General features: G+C 35.0%; 1 protein-coding gene and 1 long non-coding RNA gene across 2 annotated transcripts; one reads left to right on the plus strand and one right to left on the minus strand.

Moving 5' to 3' along the window:
• The first annotated feature begins 815 nt into the window (after positions 1-815).
• On the plus strand, positions 816-18,054 carry LOC142232991 (uncharacterized). Its single transcript, XM_075303732.1, has 10 exons — positions 816-970; positions 4,254-4,612; positions 4,667-4,962; positions 6,246-6,920; positions 7,028-8,544; positions 8,623-9,115; positions 9,173-9,976; positions 10,034-10,210; positions 16,645-16,738; positions 16,812-18,054. The coding sequence occupies exons 2-10, from the start codon at positions 4,279-4,281 to the stop codon at positions 17,156-17,158; spliced, it is 4,737 nt and encodes a 1,578-aa protein (XP_075159847.1). The 5' UTR covers positions 816-970; positions 4,254-4,278; the 3' UTR covers positions 17,159-18,054.
• LOC142234682 (uncharacterized) lies at positions 10,733-11,388 on the minus strand. The gene is made up of 2 exons (XR_012721679.1): positions 11,277-11,388; positions 10,733-11,213 (listed from the first exon to the last, which is right to left on the minus strand). It is a non-coding gene; the product is annotated as an uncharacterized LOC142234682 (long non-coding RNA).
• Positions 18,055-24,004: the final 5,950 nt, after the last annotated feature.

Raw genomic sequence — 24,004 nt, forward strand, 5'->3', positions numbered from 1 at the left:
AACAATTTCTCAACATATTAGCAACAACTTTTCAAACTAAATCTCATTTTAATGCTTCAAACCTATTGGAAAATTTGTTGAAAGCAAGCAATTTGTAAGGGCATTTGATTTAATGTTGAAGATGGGATTCACTATCAAATTGATATGGCTTTAAGCCTAGTACAAGATCACGTTTTCGCACGAAAAACTGTTATACTCCATATAAAAAACGTTAAGCCTAGTACTAAGATAACGTTTTCGCACGAAAAACTGTTATACTCCATATAAAAACACATATTTATACAACCCTGAATTTTTCGCACGAAAAAATAGGCAGGTATATTATTTCGCATAAATAAGTTAACATCCCTGGGCTTGAGACCCTATTTACCGAGATAAATGAAGATATTCGTTTTTCGCAAAAACGAACTTAGTACTAGGCATTAGCGAGGAATAAATGCGAAATCATTGTTTTGAGTATTTTCAGACACATATTTATACAAACCTGGATTTTTCGCACGAAAAAATAGGCAGGCATATTATTTCACATAAATAAGTTAACATCCCTGGGTTTGAGACCCTATTTACAGAGATAGATGAAGATATTCGTTTTTCGCAGAAACGAACTTAGTACTAAGCATTACCTATGAAAAATGCTCATCCTTGTATTTGTTGGACATGATATACATTTGAATTTAATTAGCTTTATGCAACAAGCATGCTTGAATGTGTATTGAATTCTAACCTTTGTTGCATGCATTGATTCGGATATAAATCCGAAATGTGGCAACACCAATTTCGGGATATCTGCGGCAAACAGCTGATATAAAAACAATAGCAAAGTGGAAACTACTCGGAAAAACAATACTTAAATTAAAGTTTATGTGAAAACATGTAAAAAACTAGTGAAATTGCGTTCATGGATTATTAAATTGTTCCGTCTGTCTGGGTTCTCGACCGGATAAGAGATTTTAATAAAATTTGCATTGTGGTATGTATTGGGAGGAAGTCTACAAGAATGGAGTTTTGTGAAAATCGCCCACTTCCTCTGATTGATACGTTATCTGAAGTATTCATCCAAAGAACAAAGTGAAAATTAATTACACTAGAAAAGAAAATACCTCTCTCTTATTATTTTTTTAGGGAACCTATATCTGTATAGGTGTAAAAGTCGGCTATGGCAATTATACAAATTTGGGCCTATTGCAATTTTCTAAAAACCCCTTCGTTCATAATATTGCATCATAATATTGGTTAATGTGTGTCTTGTTAAAATTCTTCCGTTTCCTGTTTTCACAGTTTGTTTCACAGTGTGTGTGTCATTCTGACCTATGACCTATAAATATTTAGTGTTTTGTGTGGGTTTTTTAAGTTCTTTGTATACGTAAACCTTCGTGTCTAAAGTCAATTATTTACCTAAAACAGGTCATCTCGACATTCCTTTCAAATATGTATGTAAACTATAAGCGGAAGTTGTTAAATATGATCGGCCGATATTTAAAGACTTCTCTAACCACTTTTATCAGTAATATTATAAACATTCCATAAGTAAAGCTAGTTCCCACCAATGTTAATGACCAGCTTGATGTTAGTGTTTTAGACAGTTTAATCCAGATCAAGAAATTCTGCGATTGCAAATTTGTGCGTGCACAGCGATCTGACAATGTGTTGTTATTTTCTATCAGCATCCTTTTTGTTACTCCAAACTGCACCGCGAAGTTAGCTAAGATACACTCGTAATCATTAGGTATCGGTGCACGTAGGAGCAGTATCTAATTATGGAACGATATTGTGGAGTATTTCCTCTGTGGTTTTCACAAGGTGGATACTATGTTCACGTACCGAACGGATAGAAGTATCGATATGGCCCCATTTTTGGTAATAAGGTCAATGCTGAGTCGGTGTTTCACCTGTGGTTACTCTTTGGGAACCTCCGCAGAGGTTAGCAGATAATGGTTCTTGACATTGAACTAAGCAAACTATCGGGCAGAACTCATTGATAAGAGAAAGTTAACTAATTGTGATATCACAACGGACAGAAAAGTCTAAGTGAGCTTAAACAAGTAAGGAAAGTCTAAAGTCGGGCGGGGCCGACTATATTATACCCTGCACCACTTTGTAGATCTAAATTTTCGATACCATATCACATCCATCAAATGTGTTGGGGGCTATATATAAAGGTTTGTCCCAAATACATACATTTAAATATCACTCGATCTGGACAGAATTTGACAGACTTCTACAAATCTATAGACTCAAAATTTAAGTTGGCTAATGCACTAGGGTGGAACACAATTTTAGTAAAAAATATGGGAAACATTTAAATCTGAAGCAATTTTAAGGAAACTTCGCAAATTTGGCACGCATAGTAACAATGCTAATTCTACTCCATGTGCAAAATTTCAACTAAATCGGAGTTTAAAATTGGCCTCTGTGGTCATATGAGTGTAAATCGGGCGAAAGCTATATATGGGAGATATATCTAAATCTGAACCGATTTAAACCAATTTTGGCACGCATAGTTACAATGCTAATTCTACTCCCTGTGCAAAATTTCAACTAAATCGGAGTTAAAAATTGGCCTCTGTGGTCATATTAGTGTAAATCGGGCGAAAGCTATATATGGGAGATATATCCAAATCTGAACCGATTTCAACCAAATTTGGCACGCATAGTTACAATGCCAATTCTACTCCCTATGCAAAATTTTAACTAAATCGGAGCAAAAAGTTGGCCTCTGTGGGCAAATGAGTGCAAATCGGGCGAAAGCTATATATGGGAGCTATATCTAAATCTGAACCGATTTGGCTGATATTTTGCAAGTTTTTCGAGGCCCATAAAATATTCGGATGTACGGAATTTGAGAAAGATCGGTTGATATACATGCCAATTATGACCAGATCGATGAAAATATATATGGCAGCTATATCTAAATCTGAACCGATTTTTTTCCAAAATCAATAGGGATCGTCTTTGAGCCGAAACAGGACCCTATACCAAATTTTAGGACAATCGGACTGAAACTGCGAGCTGTACTTTGCACACAAAAATACATCAACAGACAGACAGACGGACAGACAGACAGACAGACGGACATCGCTAAATCGACTCAGAATTTAATTCTAAGCCGATCCGTATACTAAAAGGTTGGTCTATGATTACTCCTTCTTGGCGTTACATACAAATGCACAAACTTATTATACCCTGTACCACAGTAGTGGTGAAGGGTATAAAAATAACGGGCCGCAACTATACCTAACATATAGCTCGTAGATTATGTTATTACTTACTATGTTAATAATTTGGTTAGGTTTTGCCCTATCTTTATGCTCATTTTGCTCTTGCAATTTTGGTTTAGAGAAATTTTCAATTATTTCACAAGTTATTTTTATGTATCTACAACAAATGGGCTATTATTAAGATTATATTTAAGAGATACAGCTTTATCGATTTATAAAAATGTTTCTTATTGGAGAAATTAGCCTACTTGCACAACTACGACCTATAAATTATACTACGAACACTCCTAAAATGTTGCACCTTATATAGTTTAATTTAAATTATCTTATTAGGCCAAAAACTCAGCAACTAATTTTTATATTAATATTCATAAAAAATTCTATAGATTTATACCAACATTTTATAATTATTTTCCTCTATTCGAATATGTATTTAATTTTTTGTTGCTCTCTGCTACTCTCTAGTATAAAACAATTTTGTAAACATTAGCCCTTATCCCTTGTGGGATGTTAGTGCAACATTTTCTAAAAGTTTGCGTATTTGTTTGCCTAAATTTTAACTGAAATAGATTATGATGTCCATAAAAGCCAAAGTGATGATTAACGAGTTGACAGACATTAACAATATGCTTACACTTGTAAGAATTTACTTTCACACATATACAGACGGCATGCGTTAACGGATGTACACATAATAATAATTTATAGTGGTGGGCGATTAATAAGGCCACAAATTCGTTTCTTCGTTTCGTTCTCTTGCTCTTTTAAAGCAATTCTAGCTTCAAAAAATTTAATTTTCAAGAGAAGAGTGTAGAGTCAAGTTAATTTGTTGTGTGTGACTTCCTTAGTGTTATTATGATGGTCATCGCGGATACATGTGTTAACCTCTGAATGAACGGGTCGCGTATTTAAAACACCAAAGTATGACGTTACCTTTTGAATATATGAACAGGGCGTTGCTAGAATTATGACCAAATATCGCTGAAGCAACGAAGCTATTTTTAAAATATATTTTTTTATTGTGTTCGGTTACAGGTACTGGATTGGAAATTGATGTAAAATGGTGAAAATATTACAGGCCTATAATTTTGCTAAGCAAAATACGTTTGCTTTAAACGGTGAAATATTGTCGGCAACACTGATTGATTCGAATCGTATTGCAATTAGCAGTGCCGAACAGTTTATAGAGATTTATGATATTATCGACAGACAACAAACAGGAGAAGAAAATGAAGTCAGTGCAGCAACTGCACCAAATGCACTAGAACCGGCTAATAATTCAACGTCATCAAACTCTGGAGTACCAAATTCGTCTAGCAATGATGAAAAGTCACCCAATAAATACACTTTGGCAACGGTTGGAGAAGTAGTCAATTTAATATATTGTGAAGCAGGTTAGTGTGTATTTTTAATTATTGTATTTGTTTTTGCAAAATTCTGATTTTCAGGTAAATATCTTCTTACACTGGAGAAGGAGACCGTTGGTAGTCCAGTACATGCAACAACATCGAGTATAAGTTGCACCAGCAGCAGTAATAATGCTGCGGTATATACTGAAGATGATACGAAAATGTTTGTTAGAATTTATGCAAATTTTTGGAAATTTCCTGAATCGAAGCTAATCGATTTGCCTATAACGATTAGGATTGCATCTATGACGACACCAAAAGCACCTTTAGTTAAAAGTATTGATGTAATCGAATTGCCATTGCGTAGTCCTCCGGATTTGATTCAATGCTGTCAGGTAAGATATCTTAGGATAGCGTACATAATTTGTGGTCACGATATTTTCTAGTGTAGTTAAAGATAAAATAGTCCGGTTGGTAGATATTTCCATTCAAATGCAGAAAAATAATCGAAGTTTATAAAATATTGGAAATGCATTCTAAACATCATTTCACGATTTGAGTATATTTCAAGTCAATATAGTTGTCAGTCTGTGTAAAGGGTAAAGGTGTTGATCATACATGTTGCCATGACATGAAAATATCTGTTGAAATTAAACATTTTGTATTGCTCATTGTTAGAAATAACATATTTGTGCAAAAGCATAAAACAATTGTTTTTCTTTGTACTAAATATCCAATGTTACAACGTTATTTGTATCGCTGCAAAGAGTACGGCGTTGTTATTTAAATTTACATTTCACGGTCTGAGAAACATATTCATTTGTGTTTAAATATCTTAGAAATAAATATTTCTTAATATTTCAGCCAATTTCTCTATAATTAAGACACTAACCTTTACATCAACCCCCAGTATTAACGCATAATGTCATATTTATTGTGAGATCAAGACGGTAGTGACGAAAATAACTACTAAGTAGGAAAAAATACACTCATACAAAACGAATTACTGATATTTTAACAAAAATTTTGTAATGGCAGACTTTCTGAAAATTAAGTGATAAAATTTTGGAATGTTATTTATCACCTTTAATATGCAAATAAGGCTTCTTCGATGCTATCGTAAAGTTATTTGCGTTAAAAAATAAATGCTTAATTTCATTTGGAATACAGCAAGACAATGTAGTGAAACGTCACATATAATCTTTCAATTCACCAGTTTATTTTGTGTAATGAAAAGTTTCCCTTGGTAAATGGCAAATTTTGCTTATCTTGTCTTTTATTTTTTAAACCAGAATTCACTAAACAATCTTCTAGTTTGACTGAACCAAACAAAAAAGTAATGTAGGTGCTGTTGTTACACAATAAAACCAATATATTACGAATGTGTATTAAATTTGCATAAAAATTATTTTTTTCTCAAATTGTGGATTAGGAAAATGTTTTAAAATACTATAAAAAGATTTTAGCGCAAAATATAATTTTTTGATAATTTTCATAAAAACTTAAACATTTTACGAATTGTTGTTCGAGCTCGATCAATAATTTTAAAAATATAAAAACAGACACCGGATGCTGTTTTTTTGTAGACTTTATTTTATGGTTGTACTTTTCTCTTTTTTTACTTTCATCTGCTTTCAACTCTTTTATTTTATATAATGCATTTTGTTTCTAATTTCAGACTTCTGGAAACATAATCGTTAGTAGCAAGGAACGTATTTATTTGTACGAGTATACGCAATGCGTCCACGAAAGCACTCAACCACGTTTTAAATACATTGATTTCTTACCATTCAAATTCTTTGTCAATCTCAACTTTGTTCCCCTCAAATTAAGTTTGGCCGAAAACGTCATAGCTTGCATGAATAATCGCTACTGTATTGCATTTCGTGTAATTGATGTTCTTGCTAGTAATGTATGTACAGCAGGTGATGGTGCTGGTGGTACTTTAATTTATGGGGAAGATTACGATATCGAAAATAATATAGAAATTGATCCTGAGGATGTAGCTTTGAATTCCGAATCAAGTGTTGTAAGCAAAACTAGTGGTGGACCTTCTACACATAGTCATAACAGCTTTGAGACCGATTCATTGGAAACAACTGCAAGCGGTCATCCGTTAAATGGATATCCGGGTAGAACCCCAATTGATTTCAATGTGGCACGTATGGTTAATTCTGCTTGTGGTCGCGAATTCGAGGTAGACATTAAGTCGCAATGGGAGCAAAGTGATGCAGATGGCAACAACGGCAAACTCAATATAACTTGTGACACACAGGAAATAATCATTACTCCAACCAAAGCTAACGAAATCAAAATAAAATTAGTTAATGAGGCTAAAGCTATGAATGTCCAGGTATTTATCAAAAGCAATATTGATGTCATAAGGCAGAGCTAAGAGATCAACTCTATTGTATTTGTTAATATCTGTGATTTGTTAATTAAAATTTCCTTTTTCTACAGCGTATTTCAAGTAATGGTAAAATCGTGTCTGCATATAGCGAAGAGAATACCGTGCAATACGACATAAGGAAACTACTACAGATTTGCATGAAGACATCGGAAACGGGTGGCGGTCGTGTTGTTGATATTTTACGATGCATGGATTTGAAGGCCATATATCAGCGTAATGATAATGAATCAGATGAGATCGATGACCCAGAATACGATATGGGAAATCAACAGATACCGGGAGCAATTACAACATCTAAACACATAAATCGTAGAACATTAAAATCCCATAAACATCAGAGTTGCATTGGTTTTGCTTTGCTAGTGGCTAGCAGTGTCGATGGCTACCTGTACACGTTTTGTGCCCAGGGCAAATGGTACAATGAAAATGAGAAACCTATAGCAACATATTCATTTACTGCACCAGTGCTTCAGGTGCACATTAACGATTACGTCATATATGCCATTACCACAGAGTCAGTAGAAACGCATACATCTCGAATTGGGCACAAGCTTTTCAACAATCGATTTGAATATCCATCATTAGCCGAATTATTTCCCGAAGAATCTAGCCCTGATGTTAATGCTCCTATTGCTGTGGTGGGTCTCTCCTCGTTTATGCACGTGCAATATGTTTGTGTGAATCGTAATAACGTTGTGCTGATTAGCAATGGAGCCTTAGTTTCGAATTCCAATTCTGAAACGTCTGCAAAGCGCAGAAGTACTGGCGAAGGAAAACGTAATATTGCTGCTCGATTTATTGCCGAGGCTAAGGCCAAGCATAATCTATTGCGTAACAGTCATGCCAATCAACCCTCAGTCACTAATGAGTGGACCTTGTATAATCTGGAGGTGCCCGCTGTAGAACAAATTGTATTGGATTTGGAATTAATTGCTGAAACATATCGTTCGGCCAGTAGTTCTAATTTCTACGACCTTATGGAAGAAGCCCATGTTATGCTAAGAATGAGTACCTCATTGCAATTTGAGAAATTATGCGAAGACAGAGAGGCCCATCTACGTATCAAATTCATGGACAACTGTCGTAAATTGGCCGACTTCTCAATTAGATCCAGAAAAAAGGAGATATATATGCAAGCATCAGGATTTTATAAAATGTGTAACCAATTGCTCTCTGAGATCTATGCAAATTACATAAATAATTTCTTATACTTGGAAGAGGAAAATGGGGAGGTGGTTAGTGCGCCGTTAACACCCGGCGATGATTCATCTGCCATCATTGAACCACAACATTTGGCAGGACTTATTTATACTGTCAAATTATTCCTAATGGATTTGGGCAGCAATCGTTTGAATGCCTCGTTTTTGAATCAGCAGGTAAAACCGTTCTTTACGCCAAGTCGTGTGGTGAAGCAAGGTTTTACTCAGGTACCTCTCTCTTTGGAGTTTCTCAATCTCTTCATTAAATATTCGCCCCAAGAAATATCCCATATAATGCTAAGTTCTCCGGTTGTAGCAGATTCTATAAGTGGCGAAATTATCAACTATTTGAAGTTCTTAGACAATTTGTAAGCTGAAGTTCGATCTAATTCCTTAGTTTTTGGTAGTATTTCTTAATTCGATTTATTCTTGTTTTTTCGTTGTAGAAGTCCCGAAGATAATTTGTTATTTGCTGTCACAGCTGCTCGCATGTCAAATTACATTTTGGCCCAAGAGGTTATATCGCGCACAAATAGGCGTGATTTGGCCGTGGCCTTAATAAAATACAAGAATGTTCTATTCGATGATACCACAACTTTATATCAGAAACAAAGGCGTAATAAGGCGAGTGACTATGTTAGCGGCTCCCCCAAATCAGTACAAGCAAACCCTTATAACAGAGAAGCCAAGGAGAAGTCCTTACAACCCAATAGTCACACTGAAGTGATTTCATTCTCCGACTTTACGGAGGCAATCTTGTTAGCAACCGAAAAAGGCGATTTAATAGAGGCTATTAGTGATGTCTTCATACATGCATTATGTGTGGAACGTAGTATTACCTTGGATGTAGTTCTAACACTCTTCTTGAACTACATTGCTTCGCACATAGGTCAAAAAGGCTACCAAACCTCGCAAAAAATTTTCGTTAATATCTTACAGGTATGAATGTTTTCCCGCAATTGTCAATAGTCCAAATGAAAATATCCTATTTTTCAGGTTTACTATTACGATATGCTGGATGTAAATCCATTGAATGCTACGCAAGATGGTCCCAGCAATAATACACCGCCTCCGACCGATGATGAATACGATGAGGGAGACCGTGATAGTGAATCCTTGGGACATTCCAGTGGAGAAAGTAATTCGGTGCCCACATCATCTGTAGAAGAAATGCGAAATTCCGGTAACTGTAATCGTATCGTTTACGATCAACTTCAGAGTCAGCAGTCGCCCTTCAAACGAAATTCAAATGCCTCGCCTTCGCTTCTCAACACAGATGAACAGCCGAATGAATCGGAGATCAATAGTAAGGGTTTGAAGATACTCTTTCGCATGTATATGGGCCGTTTGAAAGCCCTAAGTGACTTGATAACCGACCTACAGTCTGCAGATGTCGAGCAACAATCGTTAAACGAGGATTTTCTTAGTTTACGTATGGAGTGCATTGCCTTCATGATGCGCCATCTACTGGATATGAGACTTCAACAACAAAATTTATATCCGAATAAGACAAGTTTTCTATACTATGGAAAAGGAACAAATTCAAGTGTTGCTATTGAACCGAAATCATTAAATCTGGCTCTTTTGCCAGATTATAAATTTAGCGGTGAAGAATTTGAGAAGCACATTAAAGCATTTGTTCGGCCAATACCTTGTTTGTTGGAACGTCCGCAATATCTTAATCGCTTACCACCTTTTAGACGGGGAGATTTTAGCTATCCCAATGTCGATGAGGGAGAGACCGAGGTACGTTTCGTGGGTTGGCACAATGAGTTACTTACACTGACTCTTAAAATTCAGGTAATTTGCACGTCAATGTCTTCTGGAATAGCATAATCATATTTTGTTTAATTTCAGTCCTTATTGGCATCTCCTAAAATCGAGTTGGATATTATTGAAGAGTTTATTGCCTTTGTTCAAAAAACGCCAAATCTTTTAGGCATTGATAGTTTTTTGGTGATAATATTACCAAAACATTTGGCTATCAATTACATGTTAAACTTTTGTCCGGAATATCTGTGGCAATATGGAAAGGTAAGTTGAGTGGAAGAGAAATATAAAGAAAATACATTAAATTTAAGAAAAAAAAACAAAACTAAACAAAACAAAAAAAAAAAACAATTAAAAATAATAATTAGGACTACAATCAAGGACTGCAAGAACTTGACTTATAGTCACACCTTAATACTAAGTACATATATTAGATTTAAACAGAGTTGGAAACTGCCATATGTAGACTACGTCACAAAAAAATGGACATAAGAAAGCATATATTCTAACTACCTAGAGATAAAATGAATACCAGCCCGTGTAAATATTGGGGGATCTGATTTGATATGGTTAGATCTGAGCCAAGATATGGTCAGATCTGAGCAGATCCGAAAAATGGTTATATCTGGTCAGATCTAAATACTATGAAATTGGATCTGATCAGATCTCAAAAATGAGACATCTAATCAGATCTAATTTGATATAATTGTATATTATTTGATACAATTGTATATTATTTGATACAATTGTATCTTTCGAGATCTTTCAACACATAAAAGCCCATAATTTGTATATCAAATGAGATCAATTGTTTTATTTAATAATACAGACAAAAAGTATGTGCATAATAAATATGTTTAATTTAAATTGATCCATCAAAGCTATTTAAGAGTATTGACAGTTGAGTTAGAGTGTTGTCCAAGGGTTTTTTCTTTTGTTTCTTCTGCTTTGGACTTAGACACGCGAATAAAGTATTACAGCACAGTGATCAACATCTCACTTATCACTGACTGCTGCTCGATTCAATAATTAGCTCAATAACATGGGACCTCCTTGTTATAATCGAGTCCTATCGGCATTTCACGTTGCGCTGAAACAACTTAGAGAATCTTTGAAGCAGAAATGTCACCAACATTACTGCGAGGAGATAATCCACCGCCGAAATAATTTTTGGTGTTGATCGGAACTGGGATTGAACCCGTGACCTTTTGAATGCAAGGCGGGCATGTTAACCAGTACACCACTGAGGTTTTCTTTTTTTCCAAATCTAGAAAATAGTAAAACAATATGAAAATGACTACTAAGGAAATAACAAATATAATCTACTTACCTACATAATCTCCGCAATAAAGGAAACGATATACACTTTATCAAAGGAACACATTTAAAACAAATATATTAAATTTCTTAATTTTCTCAGCTAGTCTTGCGTTAAATTTGTTTAGAAGTGATGCTCCTGACGGCGTTGACATTTGACATAATGACATTGAGGTTGTTGTTAAAACTGATGGATCGTTCACACTAAAAACATGAAGCACTTTTATAATGTATAGAACCCATTTATTAGAACGTATGATAGATGAAACAAGAAGAAACTTTTGTTGTTTGAAATTTTAAATTAAATTTACTATATAAATATTAAAATCATCTTGACTAATGAGGCTCATTTCACTCGGTGCCTGCGTCACCTTCTTGCTTAGAAAACCAAGAAGGTATTGAAGCACCCATCCTCAAGGTACGACTTTTTGGTGATCTGGGCAACGTTTACTTTTTACAATTACGACAAGCAACAAAACCATTGCTCTTTTGAAGGAAACGTTTCCCGCGATTAAAAATGTTTTAAATAAAATGTAATTTACTATCTCCGAGTGGGACATATATTAAAAAGGGCGACTTGTTCAGAAATGTTATTGCATAATCAAAATCTACTAAACGTTTTTTTAATGTTTGAAGTTCTATTATTTAAGCAAACTACTAACTTTTGGGCAGTATGTCTGTTATTCCAAACTAACAGATTGTACTTTCGCAGATAAACTGCGAAAACAGCACTTTTTTGTTTACCAAAAAAACAGCAGTCAATGTTTCCTACAGCAGTCTTTTTATATGAGTATATTTCAAAATAAAAATTCTGCTTAGGATACTAAATAATGCTTTGGATGGAAGGTTAATTAAACTCCAAGCGCATGGGAACGACAAATACTAAATGAGTGTTTTGATGAAACCCACATTTTTCTTACTACTCGAGGTGTCAAGTGGATACAAATATCTACACATCCCTTTTATATAAAAATACCAAAACTAATATCTATACTGTACAATTAATAAAAAAGGCGATTCTTTGCGCATTTTCAACAATTTATTTTTATTACTCTTTTTGACGTCAACCAGCAGTATGCGATAAAACATTTAAAAACTGGCGCTGATCATTATATCCATTTCCAAAACTGACTGTTTTAGATTGTTAAACCATCTGAAGTGAAGGAGCTCAACCATGTTCTGAAACTCGAAAAACATGTTTATAAACTGCCAAATACTTTAACCCCCATTTTCATGAAGCTCTGTTAGTGCTACGTTAGCTAACGAACTTTTAAACCGTGATATCTACATATCTCTCATCTTGCGTATATATTCCATATGCCAGTTAGAAACTTAACTGCTGAAAATTTTTCAGTTAATGTTAACCGGAGAAAAGATATTTCCATTTTTCTTTCTGTTAACTGCCAGTTAAAGCCTAACGGAGCTACATGAAAATGGCCATAAGATGTATTATGTAAGTTCGTTAAATAAACAAAAGTTATTTTTCCATCTGTAACTTTGTGTATATATCTCGAATAGTTTTTTAGACGTGTATTTCAAAAATCTTTTTAACTTATTCATGATTTTTTTTTATTATATTTTGGACCGTATTTAACCCCATATATAGTCAGATATGATGTTATATCTACCATATCTTATAAGATATAGTGCTATATATGGTCCTATCTAAGCATATATTATTAGATATGCCAGATATAATTAGATATTATACTATACATGATGAGATCTGCAATTATATCTAACCAGATCTAGCACCATATATAGCATATCTGTGCATATCTAATTATGTCTGAACCAATATCTGAACAGATCCAATCAGATCCAATTTTATATTATTAGATAGGATTGGATCCTCCAATTTTTACACGGGTATAAAGAAATTGGGTATTGATTACTACTCTCAAATGCCTACTAACGCAGGTTTATTTAGCACAAAGTTTTAAATATTTACGACTATAAATTTAATATGTAAAATGATATTTTTTTGTTAACCATTTTTGCTCCTCGAACTTTATATATTTGTATTATTTTATTTATATTTAAATATATTGCATTTTATTTATTTGTATTGTTTTAAATTTTATTTTTATTTTATATATAAACTATTTGGTATAAAAAACATCAAAACCAACTGCCTACAGATATAATGAATAGAAAAAAATATTTAGGACTGATTACTACCAGAGACAGGCTGTCGTAAACTATAAGGTACTTGACATACATTTACGACGTATTTTACCATACGTCAAAAACGTTGTAAACCTTTGTAAAACACTTAGTTTTTGACAATATAAAAATATTTCGTACTTTTTTTTATACCCTGCGCCACACTGTGGAACAGGGTATTATAAGTTAGTGCATATGTTTGCAACACCCAGAAGGAGACGAGATAGACACATGGTGTCTTTGGCAAAAATGCTCAGGGTGGGCTCCTGAGTCGATATAGCCATGCCCGTCTGTCCATGAACACATTTTTGTAATCAAAGTCTAGGTCGCAGTTTTAGTCCAATCGACTTCAAATTTGGCACATGTATGTGTTTTGGCTCAGAATAGAACCCTATTGATTTGGGAAGAAATCGGTTCAGATTTAGATATAGCTCCCATATATATCTTTCACCCGATATGGACTTATATGGCCCCAGAAACCAGAATTTTATCCTAATTTGCTTAAAATTTTGCACAAGAAGAACAATGAACACTATAGTCAAGTGTGCCAAATTTTATTGAAATAAGTTCAGATTTAGATATAGCTCCCATATATATCTTTCGCCCGATATGGACTAATACGGTCCCAGAAGCCAGAGTTTTACCCCAATTTGGTTGAAATTTTGCACTAGGAGTACAATTAGTAGTGTAGTCAAGTGTGCCAAATTTTATTGAAATCGGTTCAGATTTAGATATAGCTCCCATATATATCGCTCGCCCGATTTACACTCATATGACCACAGAGGCCAATTTTTAACTCCGATTTAGTTGAAATTTAGCACAGAGAGTAGAATTAGCATTGTAGCTATGCGTGCCAAATTTGGTTGAAATCGGTTCAGATTTAGATATATCTCCCATATATAGCTTTCGCCCGATTTACACTCATATGACCACAGAGGCCAATTTTTATCTCCGATTTAGTTGAAATTTTGCACAGGGAGTAGAATTAGTATTGTAGCTATACGTGCCAAATATGGTTGAAATCGGTTCAGATTTAGATATAGCTTCCATATATATGTTTTTCTGATTTCGACAAAAATGGTCAAAATACCAACATTTTCCTTGTAAAATCGCCACTGTTTAGTCGAAAAGTTGTAAAAATGACTCTAATTTTCCTAAACTTCTAATACATATATATCGAGCGATAAATCATAAATAAACTTTTGCGAAGTTTCCTTAAAATTGCTTCAGATTTAAATGTTTCCCATATTTTTTTTACTACCATTGTGTTCCACCCTAGTGCATCAGCCGACTTAAATTTTTAGTCTATAGATTTTGTAGAAGTCTATCAAATTCTGTCCAGATCGATTGAAATTTAAATGTATGTATTTGGGACAAACATTTATATATAGTCCCCCACAACATTTGACGGATGTGATATTGTATCGAAAATTAAGATCTACAAAGTGGTGCAGAGTATAATATAGTCGGCCCCGCCCGACTTTAGACTTTCCTTACTTGTTTATTTATGAATGCGTTTTCATTAAAAGAAAATGCTAACCTTTAAAAAATACTTAGTTTTTTTTTTCAATATAAGTATTTTTTGTGCGGTATACGTTTTTTAGAACCATTTATGTCTTCCTTGATTTGATAATGCGTTTTCCTTAAAAAAAAAAGTAAATTTGGGCATGCTACTGCCAGTTGGATTTCACATAGCCGTATTAAAATCGGAGTTATTAATAAATATAAATCTGCGTAAATCCAATTTTTGTCACAAGAATTTTCACAGTTTCAACAATTTGAAAATGCGTTGCATTCAAAGGTTTAAGCCTGCAAATTGCTTTTTGAGTAAAAATTTCAAAATATTATTATAAAAAAAATCTAAAGTACTTCGATATGACGTTTTAGGATATTAAACATAGTTTTTGTAATCAAATCTAAGGATCCTGTAGATGTTTTTGAAATATACTACGTTTTTTACGTTTTATACAGTTATATGACGTTCTCAACGTTTACAACTTTTTGACAGTAGAAAACCCAAAAAATTGCTACTCGGACCATCTCCGATTTTTACTCTCAAATGCCTACATCGCTGATCTTACCAGTTATTTCAATGCAAGAAATTTGAGGATATCTCCCACCAAGTCCTCAGCCACACTATTCTCTATATGGACGGCGGAAGTACGCAGGCAGTTGAATATCAGAGTCGACGACGAAATAATTCCGACCACAAATTACCCCAAGATTCTCAGGGTCACATTCGACAGCCTTTTTAGGTCGTCCGCCCATGTCACTGCAATTTGTTGTAAGCTCCGCGGTAGAAACAAGGCCCTCAAGTCGTTTGCCGGCAGCACTTGGGGTGCGGACAAAGAAACCTTGTTGATCGATTAGTGGTAAACTATGCAGCGCCAGTGTGGACACCTCAAAAAGCGACACGCAGTGGAATAACGTGGAAGAACGATGCCCTTAGAACTGCAACAGGATGTCCCCGCTGTACAACCCTGGATCACCTTTATGCGGAGACTAATGGCGATTTCGATTGGGAAAAAAGGTGCAACATTCTCGAAATTGATTGCAACATATCAAGGACACTGTCATATTGAGGCTGGCAAGTGCAGCCGCCTCAATACCTACTTATCAGTGATTAATAACAGCGTAGGTGACGTGTGTCCCATCTGTAATCAAGGGCCACATGACACTCGTCACCTTTTCGCTTGCCCAGCCAAGCCTACCCGTCTCACCACCAGATCACTCTGGACACACCCCATCCTTGTCGCAGAGTTTCTTGATCTGGCTACAAGTATAGGACAAAATGGATGAAATACATTAAAAAATGTTATAACAACAACTCTCGAATGCCTACTAATTTTAGCTGCTCCAAGACAGATAAGGCCACCAATTTGTTGAGTTTGCCGAATGTTAAATCATCGGTTGTCTGTCTGCTGAAAAAGAGAAAGGATTCTCGTTTGGCAAAACATCGAGCATTGTTGTTAATTGTTGCTAATGGAACCTTACCTAATCGAGGGTAATCTTAAATGCCGACGTAAATCATTATAGCTAAATAACCAAATACATTTTTTAAAATATTTCTTCAGAAAAGGTGTCATTACAAAATCAAAATCGAATTTGAAAAATACCATTTTCAGTAAACTTTGAATTCAAATCTTTCTCAAACCCATGTATTATCGCTTGACTTGAAATTAATATTTTATAATAATTTTATTTTCTCTTTAAAGTCAAATAATTTTACACCAAAACAATGGGAATCTCTGTTTAAGAAAATCTTAAGTAAAAAGGAACTTCTGCCAAATTGGAAATCCTATGTAACTGGTGAGTTAATAAAGCTAAACTTAAATATTTAAGATAGCTTCATAAAATTAACTTTCTTTCACTTCGCTTTTAGAAATTCTTAATAATTTGGTTGCTGATTGCAATTTTGAAGAACTGCTGCAATGTTTCCCCAGCGAAGTCATACCAAGTCGTAATGTGGAATTATGGACTAAAGAATTTAACACTGAATGTGTAACTGCAATTGATACAAATAACGGAGGCTTGATATTCGAAAAGCCCAAAGATAATATCATAAAGCGCGATCATATGCCAATGGACAATGTTGACGAGAACAATGTATTCGAAGTGATATTACGCAAAGCTGTTTCCAAACAGCGTAGCATTGCTTTACGCTCTATGATTGAGTCAACTGGAAAGCAGTTATTCGATGCTACTAGTAACCCAATGTATAATCTCTAAATACAGTAAACATGAACAAATTTGGAAAGGGATAATATGTGAGACATTTCACAATGATTTGATAAAGAATTCTAACGGTTGTGTCACAACGAATATTTTCCCTCTATTTATCTTTAATATTGGCTATATTAAAATACGACATAAAATGAATAGCCATCTAATACGATCTCAAACTATTTAGAAAAAAAATAGACGCTATATATTTGATGTTCTAATGAATATGTAGTAGTTAGAAAATATTATCGTGCATTCGAGTTCAGAGAAAACATATGTTAAATTTTAAATATCAAAATATTTACAATCTAAATATCTATTTTATCTGCAGTCAATTTCTATACAAACATAATTTATTATTATTGATCTTATGATACCAATTTGCATTAGTATATTTGGAAATATACTCAACAGATTTATAGAGTATATCACCTGCGTACATATATATATTCGAAAAATCTCGGACATTTATTATGATGACGTTATGTATTACAACATGTGTGCACAAGTTTTTTACTGATTTATTGTGATATATTATTTTATTCTCATTTAACATTCCAAAAGGATATTAGTAAAACAAATTATATGTATTGTTTTTTTGTTTTACACCCTAATTCTAAACTATCGAGTCCAATATGATTTGGTATATGTCTTATAAGTAAAATATTGGTAGACATTCGGATACGTCTTTTAAAAACAAAACTTAAACTCTAAGAGAAAAGATGTTGGCATTGACATGAATTTATACTATGAATGGCCAGTTGGATTTTTACCAATTTCCTTGTATTGATACTCATAATTAATTACATTTTATTTAATTTTGAATTACATTTTAGGTATAATCCATCTAATCCAAATTTTCTAATAAAGTGATATCATCAATTAGATACATATACGAATAACAGTGTTTTAGTTTTAGGATTTAAAACAAGCTACACGCTGCTATATGTATAACACGTGCTTAGCAGATCGAATGTTGTTTTCTGCTCCGTGCCAAAAAAGTTATTTTCGATTTTTATGTAAAAAAAGAGCTAAAGTCGAATGATCAACAAACATTTTTTTGCTGTTATCCTTTAATCATTATTATTGTTTTGATTTCGGATTAAAATCATTGACTAAATTACAAGAGTAGCTTAACCAACAGAGAAAAGTTAAGTATCTTTCTATATTACCTTTTTCAGCCGATCTAAACCTTTCATTCAAAGTTTTAAAAAATACTGACAATGTTTGAAATTTCATCAAACAGCAACTGCTTCCCTTTTTCAGATTTATTTGGGTTTAACTGTAACAAATGCTATTAATATGGTCAAACATTGCATGGTTGTCTTTTATATTTCGGGATTAGAGAACAAAAACATGTATCAATCATAGCTTTATTGTTTTTCAAAATATTCCCCACTAAGATATCTCGCTTTTGCATGCATTTGGACCAATTGTCAAAGCACTCTTGTCACTCTGATCTCCAAAACATGAATTCTGAACATATCAGATTGGACGACTTTCAAGAAATTCGTCTTGGATGAATTTACAATACCATCATACCATACTATTGAGTTAATCCACGTCGAAAGCTGTAAAAATCACACGAAAATGTTCCCGATTTAATAAAATTTTGTGGGCGAGATGAATACTTTAAGTTGCTGTAAACACAAATTGCGCTCGTATTGTCAAAACGTATAACGTAAAAAAATTTAAGCTTCACGATAGAGCTGTCAGTTAGCAGATTGCAGCACTAGGGTTGCCGGAAATATAAAAAACAACCCTCGTAACAGCAATTGGTAATGTAAATATTTAAAATGTCCAGCACGGACAAGATAACTTTGTCGGAAAATGACGCACCCTCTATGTTGGCTGTCAATTTCATGAAAACTCAAATTGTCTACTTAAAAAATTAAGGAAAGAAAGGGCTCTCCCGTGTAAATATCAAAAAATTAAGTATCGTGTTCCACCTCCTAAATTTCCTTTAGATTTCCAGAAAATCGGAAAACTTTCAATTTACAAAAAATTGGGCAGATTCCCTGTAAATTTCAAGTAAATCGGAGACGTTTAGATTATGGTTTATTCATATTAACAAAGGGAAATACTCTTCCCCGATCAAATATCGAAAAATAAAGTAGGGGATTTTTGTCTAGAGACCACCCTCAACCTGACTATTTGAAAAAAAAGTAACTTAGAGCGAAAATAGGAGAACTTTTTTCAAGTTTCAAAATTTGTGACGATGAGGTGGTCTCCATTCCCATCCAAATATCAAAAAATCAGGTACCCCATTTTAATTTCATTTGCCTTATAAAAAAGGGATTTCAAATCCATTTTTGGTAGATTGTGAGCCTAATGTGTATGAGCTATAAATAGGAGAGGTTTAGTTTTTTTCACTTTAAAACAGCCAGTAGGGTCCTCACCTACTTTGCTCCCCTCTCCAAGTAAATATAAACAAGTATATACGGCCGCAAGTTCGGCCAGGCCGAATCTTATGTACCCTCCACCATGGATTGCGTAGAAACTTCTACGAGAGAATGTCATCCACAATCGAATTACTTCGGTTGTGGTATCTTAAAACTTCTTAACATCGTTTTCTAAATTGTGAGTTAGTCCATACGTGGTAAATATTAGACAAAAAAGTTATGTATAGGTAAGTCTACAAATAATTACGAATCGATATGGACTTTTTGCACGATACGTAGAGAGCCAGAATTGAAATATGGGGGTCGCTTATGTGGGGGCTATATACAATTATGAACTTGATATGAACCAATTTTTGTGTGATTCGGGAACGATTTATCTGAGGGCTATATACAGTATGTCAAGAAAGTCTTTTGACATTGCCAAATATTTCAAATTCTAGAAATAATTGAAATATTAAATATTTTATTAAATTTTTAATTCTGTGTACGTATGTATACTTTGCAAAATACATAATAAAATATTTTTTTAAAATTTCATTATATTTAATTTTGGAACAAAACATAATTTTTATCCCATTGTCAAAACACTTTCTTGACAAACTGTATATAACTATAGACCGATATGGACCTAGTTAGGCATGGTTGTTAACGGCCATATACTAGCACAATGTACCAAATTTCAACTGACTCGGATGAAATTTGCTCCTCCAAGAGGCTCCAAAACCAAATCTCGGGATCGGTTTATATGGGGGCTATATATGATTATGGACTGATATGGACCACTTCTGGCATGGTTGTTAAATATCATATACTACAACCACGTACCAAATTTCAACTGAATCAGATGAATTTTGGTCTTCCAAGAGGCTCCGGAGGTCAAATCTGGTGATCGGTTTATGTGGCGGCTATATATAATTATGGACCGATGTGGACCAATTGTTGCATGTTTGTTAGATACCATATACTTACACCATGTATCAAATTTCAGCCGGATCGGATGAAATTTGCTTCTCTTAGAGGCTCCGCAAGCCAAATCGGGGGATCGGTTTATATGGGGGCTATATAAAGGGTGGTTAAATTGTAAGGGCCGATGTTGAATGTGAACCACACCTAAACGCCAAGTTTTTTTCCGAATTTGAATTTTATTTGACATTTCTCTATTTCAGACCTACTCAATTTGAACCATGGAGAGATACACAATCCAACAACGTGTTATATGGTTCCAAGAAATGGCAACAGTGGATGATCAATTTTCGAAGAAAATCATCTTCAGTGATGAGACACATTTTCACCTCAGTGGATTCGTCAATAAACAGAATTGCCGCATTTGGGCGAATGAGAATCCAAAAGTGTCGACAAAACCAATGCACCCACAAAGAGTGACTGTTTGGTGAGGTTTATGGGCTGGCGGCATCATCGGGCCGTATTTTTTCCAAAATGAGGACTGCCTGTTACTGTGAATGGTGTTCGCTATCGTGAGATTATAACGAACTTTTTATGGCCTGAATTGGAAGATATGGATGTGGACGATATGTGGTTTCAGCAGGACGGTGCCACTTGCCACACAGCTAACGAAACAATGGCTCTTTTGCGCAACAAATTCAATGGCCGTGTTACCTCACGTAATGGCGATGTCAATTGGCCGCCAAGATCATGTGATTTGACACCGTTGGACTTTTTTCTTTGGGGTTATTTGAAAGAAAAGGTGTACGTCGATAAGCCAGCAACAATTCAAGAGTTAAAGGATGAGATAATTCGGCACATTAACGGCATAGAACCTCAGCGTCATCGAAAATTTGGACCATCGGATGAAGGTGTGCCACCGAGGTCGCGGCGCCCATTTGGCCGATATTTTGTTCCATACATAATTGAGTAATACCAAAATATCATAATAACCACCCTTTATAATTATGGACCTATGTGGACCAATTTTTACATGGTCATTAGAGGCCATGTACTTACACCATGCCACCGTGGTGCAATGGTTAGCATGCCCGCCTTGCATACACAAGGCCGCGGGTTCGATTCCAACTTCGACCGAACACCAAAAAGTTTTTCAGCGGTGGATTATCCCACCTCAGTAATGCTGGTGACATTTCTGAGGGTTTCAAAGCTTCTCTAAGTGGTTTCACTGCAATGTGGAACGCCGTTCGGACTCGGCTATAAAAAGGAGTTCCCTTGACATTGAGCTTAACATGGAATTGGGCAGCACTCAGTGATAAGAGAGAAGTTCACCACTGTGGTATCACAATGGACTGAATAGTCTAAGTGAGCCTGATACATCGGGCTGCCACCTAACCTAACCTAGGTTAGGTTAGGTTAGGTTATGTGGCAGCTCGATGTATCAGGCTCACTTAGACTATTCAGTCCATTGTGATACCACAGTGGTGAACTTCTCTCTTATCCTAACCTAACCTACACCATGTACCAAATTTCAGCCGGATCGGAGGCTCGGCAAGCCAAATCGAGGGATCGGTTTATATGGGGGCTATATATAATTATGGACCGATGCGGACCAATTTTGTTAGAGACCATATACTAACACTATGTACCAAATTTCAGCCGGATCGGATGAAATTTGCTTCTCTTAGAGGATTCGCAAGCCAAATTTGGGGGTGGGTTTATATGGGGGCCATACGTAAAAGTGGACCGATATGGCCCATTTGGAATACCATCCGACCTACATCAATAACAACTACTTGTGCCAAGTTTCAAGTCGATAGATTGTTCCGTTCGGAAGTTAGCGTGATTTCAACAGTCGGACGGACATGCTCAGATCGACTCAGAATTTCACCACGACCCAGAATATATATACTTTACGGGGTCTTAGAACAATATTTCTATGTGTTCCAAACGGAATGACAAAGTTAATATACCCCCATCCTATGGTGGAGGGTATAAAAATAACTTGGCGAATCTTTGTCTAAACACCAACCTATCCTTCATTGAAATTTTCGGAGAGTTGGGCTGGTAGGACGTCCTCCCATATTACTTTTATAACCCCCCCCCCACGTTCTCTGTAAATTACAAGTACTTTAAAAAAAGGCGGGCAAAGAGGAGACCTACCTCCTAAAAATAAAGTTGCGGACCTTTGTCTACTGGAATTTAAGGGGTTTTCAACGTTGGGCAAAGGTTAGGTTAAAGTAGCAGCCCGATTAAGATTGAGGCTCACTTTGACTATTTAGTCTATTCCCTGCCAGCATTCCAAAGTTCCATTTCATCCTCATTGCTACCACAGACTCGTAAGTGACACTACAACAATCGCCAACTGTGATAGGGAAAGCGTATCAAAAATTATAGAATGCACATGAAAATATTTTGCCATCACTATTGTTACAAAAGATATTGTATATTTTGTGAAACGCCATGTCCAACTAGCTAATTATAATTTATTTAAATAAAAACGAAAATGAAGTGCTGAAACATAGTTATTACGCTTAAAATTGTGAAAGGTATATTGGTGAAAAATTTCCGAATTTCCAAATGGAGTAAAGTGATAGTTTTTCAATATTTTTCCAGACACGCTACCTTCATCGTAAATAAACAAACTGGCTGACGGACGCTGCAACATGTAACTTCCTACTTGTAACTTAACATCATTCTTCTATTAATGCAAAAAATTATATTAAATGTGAAGTGATAGTCGTATACCCTGCCAACCGTGCTGCAATGGTTAACATGCCCGCCTTGCATACACAAGGTCGTGGGTTCGATTCCTGCTTCGACCGAACACCAAAAAGTTTTTCAGCGGTGGAGTATCCCACCTCAATAATGCTGGTGACATTTCTGAGGGTTTCAAAGCTTCTCTAAGTGGTTTCACTGCAATGTGGAACGCCGTTCGGACTCGGCTATAAAAAGGAGGTCCCTTGTCACTGAGCATAACATGGAATCGGGCAGCACTCAGTGATAAGAGAGACATTCATCAATGTGGTATCACAATGGACTGAATAGTCTAAGTGAGCCTGATACATCGGGCTGCCCCCTAACCTATACCCTGCCAACATTTTTTGAATTTGACGGCGCTTCTGAGAATCCCCACCATGTCGAAAACAATCGTATACGATATCCAAAACTCACTGGAAAAGCGCCGTCACTATTGAGAAATTGTACCACGCAAGTTACTACAAAAAAGTATCACATGAGTGCAATTATTAGGTACCTTTTATAGTAAATTTAGAACGACGCCAATAAGAACCCCTTCAAACAATCAGAAAAAGTGCATTTTAAGATAGTTGTAAAAGAATCATTGTGGTCAAATAAAACACGATTGTTTAGATGTTTACTAATTTGATTAAACATTTATAAATTCTTATAAATATAACATTTATACCACTATCACAACACATTTAACATATTTTTTCATTAATAATAGAATGATGTTGATTTACAAGTGGCAAGTTACATCCCTGCCAGCATTTCAAAGTTCCATTTCATCCTCATCGCTACAACA

This window comes from Haematobia irritans, chromosome 4 (genome assembly GCF_050003625.1).
Source record: "Haematobia irritans isolate KBUSLIRL chromosome 4, ASM5000362v1, whole genome shotgun sequence".
Taxonomy (NCBI): Eukaryota; Metazoa; Arthropoda; class Insecta; order Diptera; family Muscidae; genus Haematobia; species Haematobia irritans.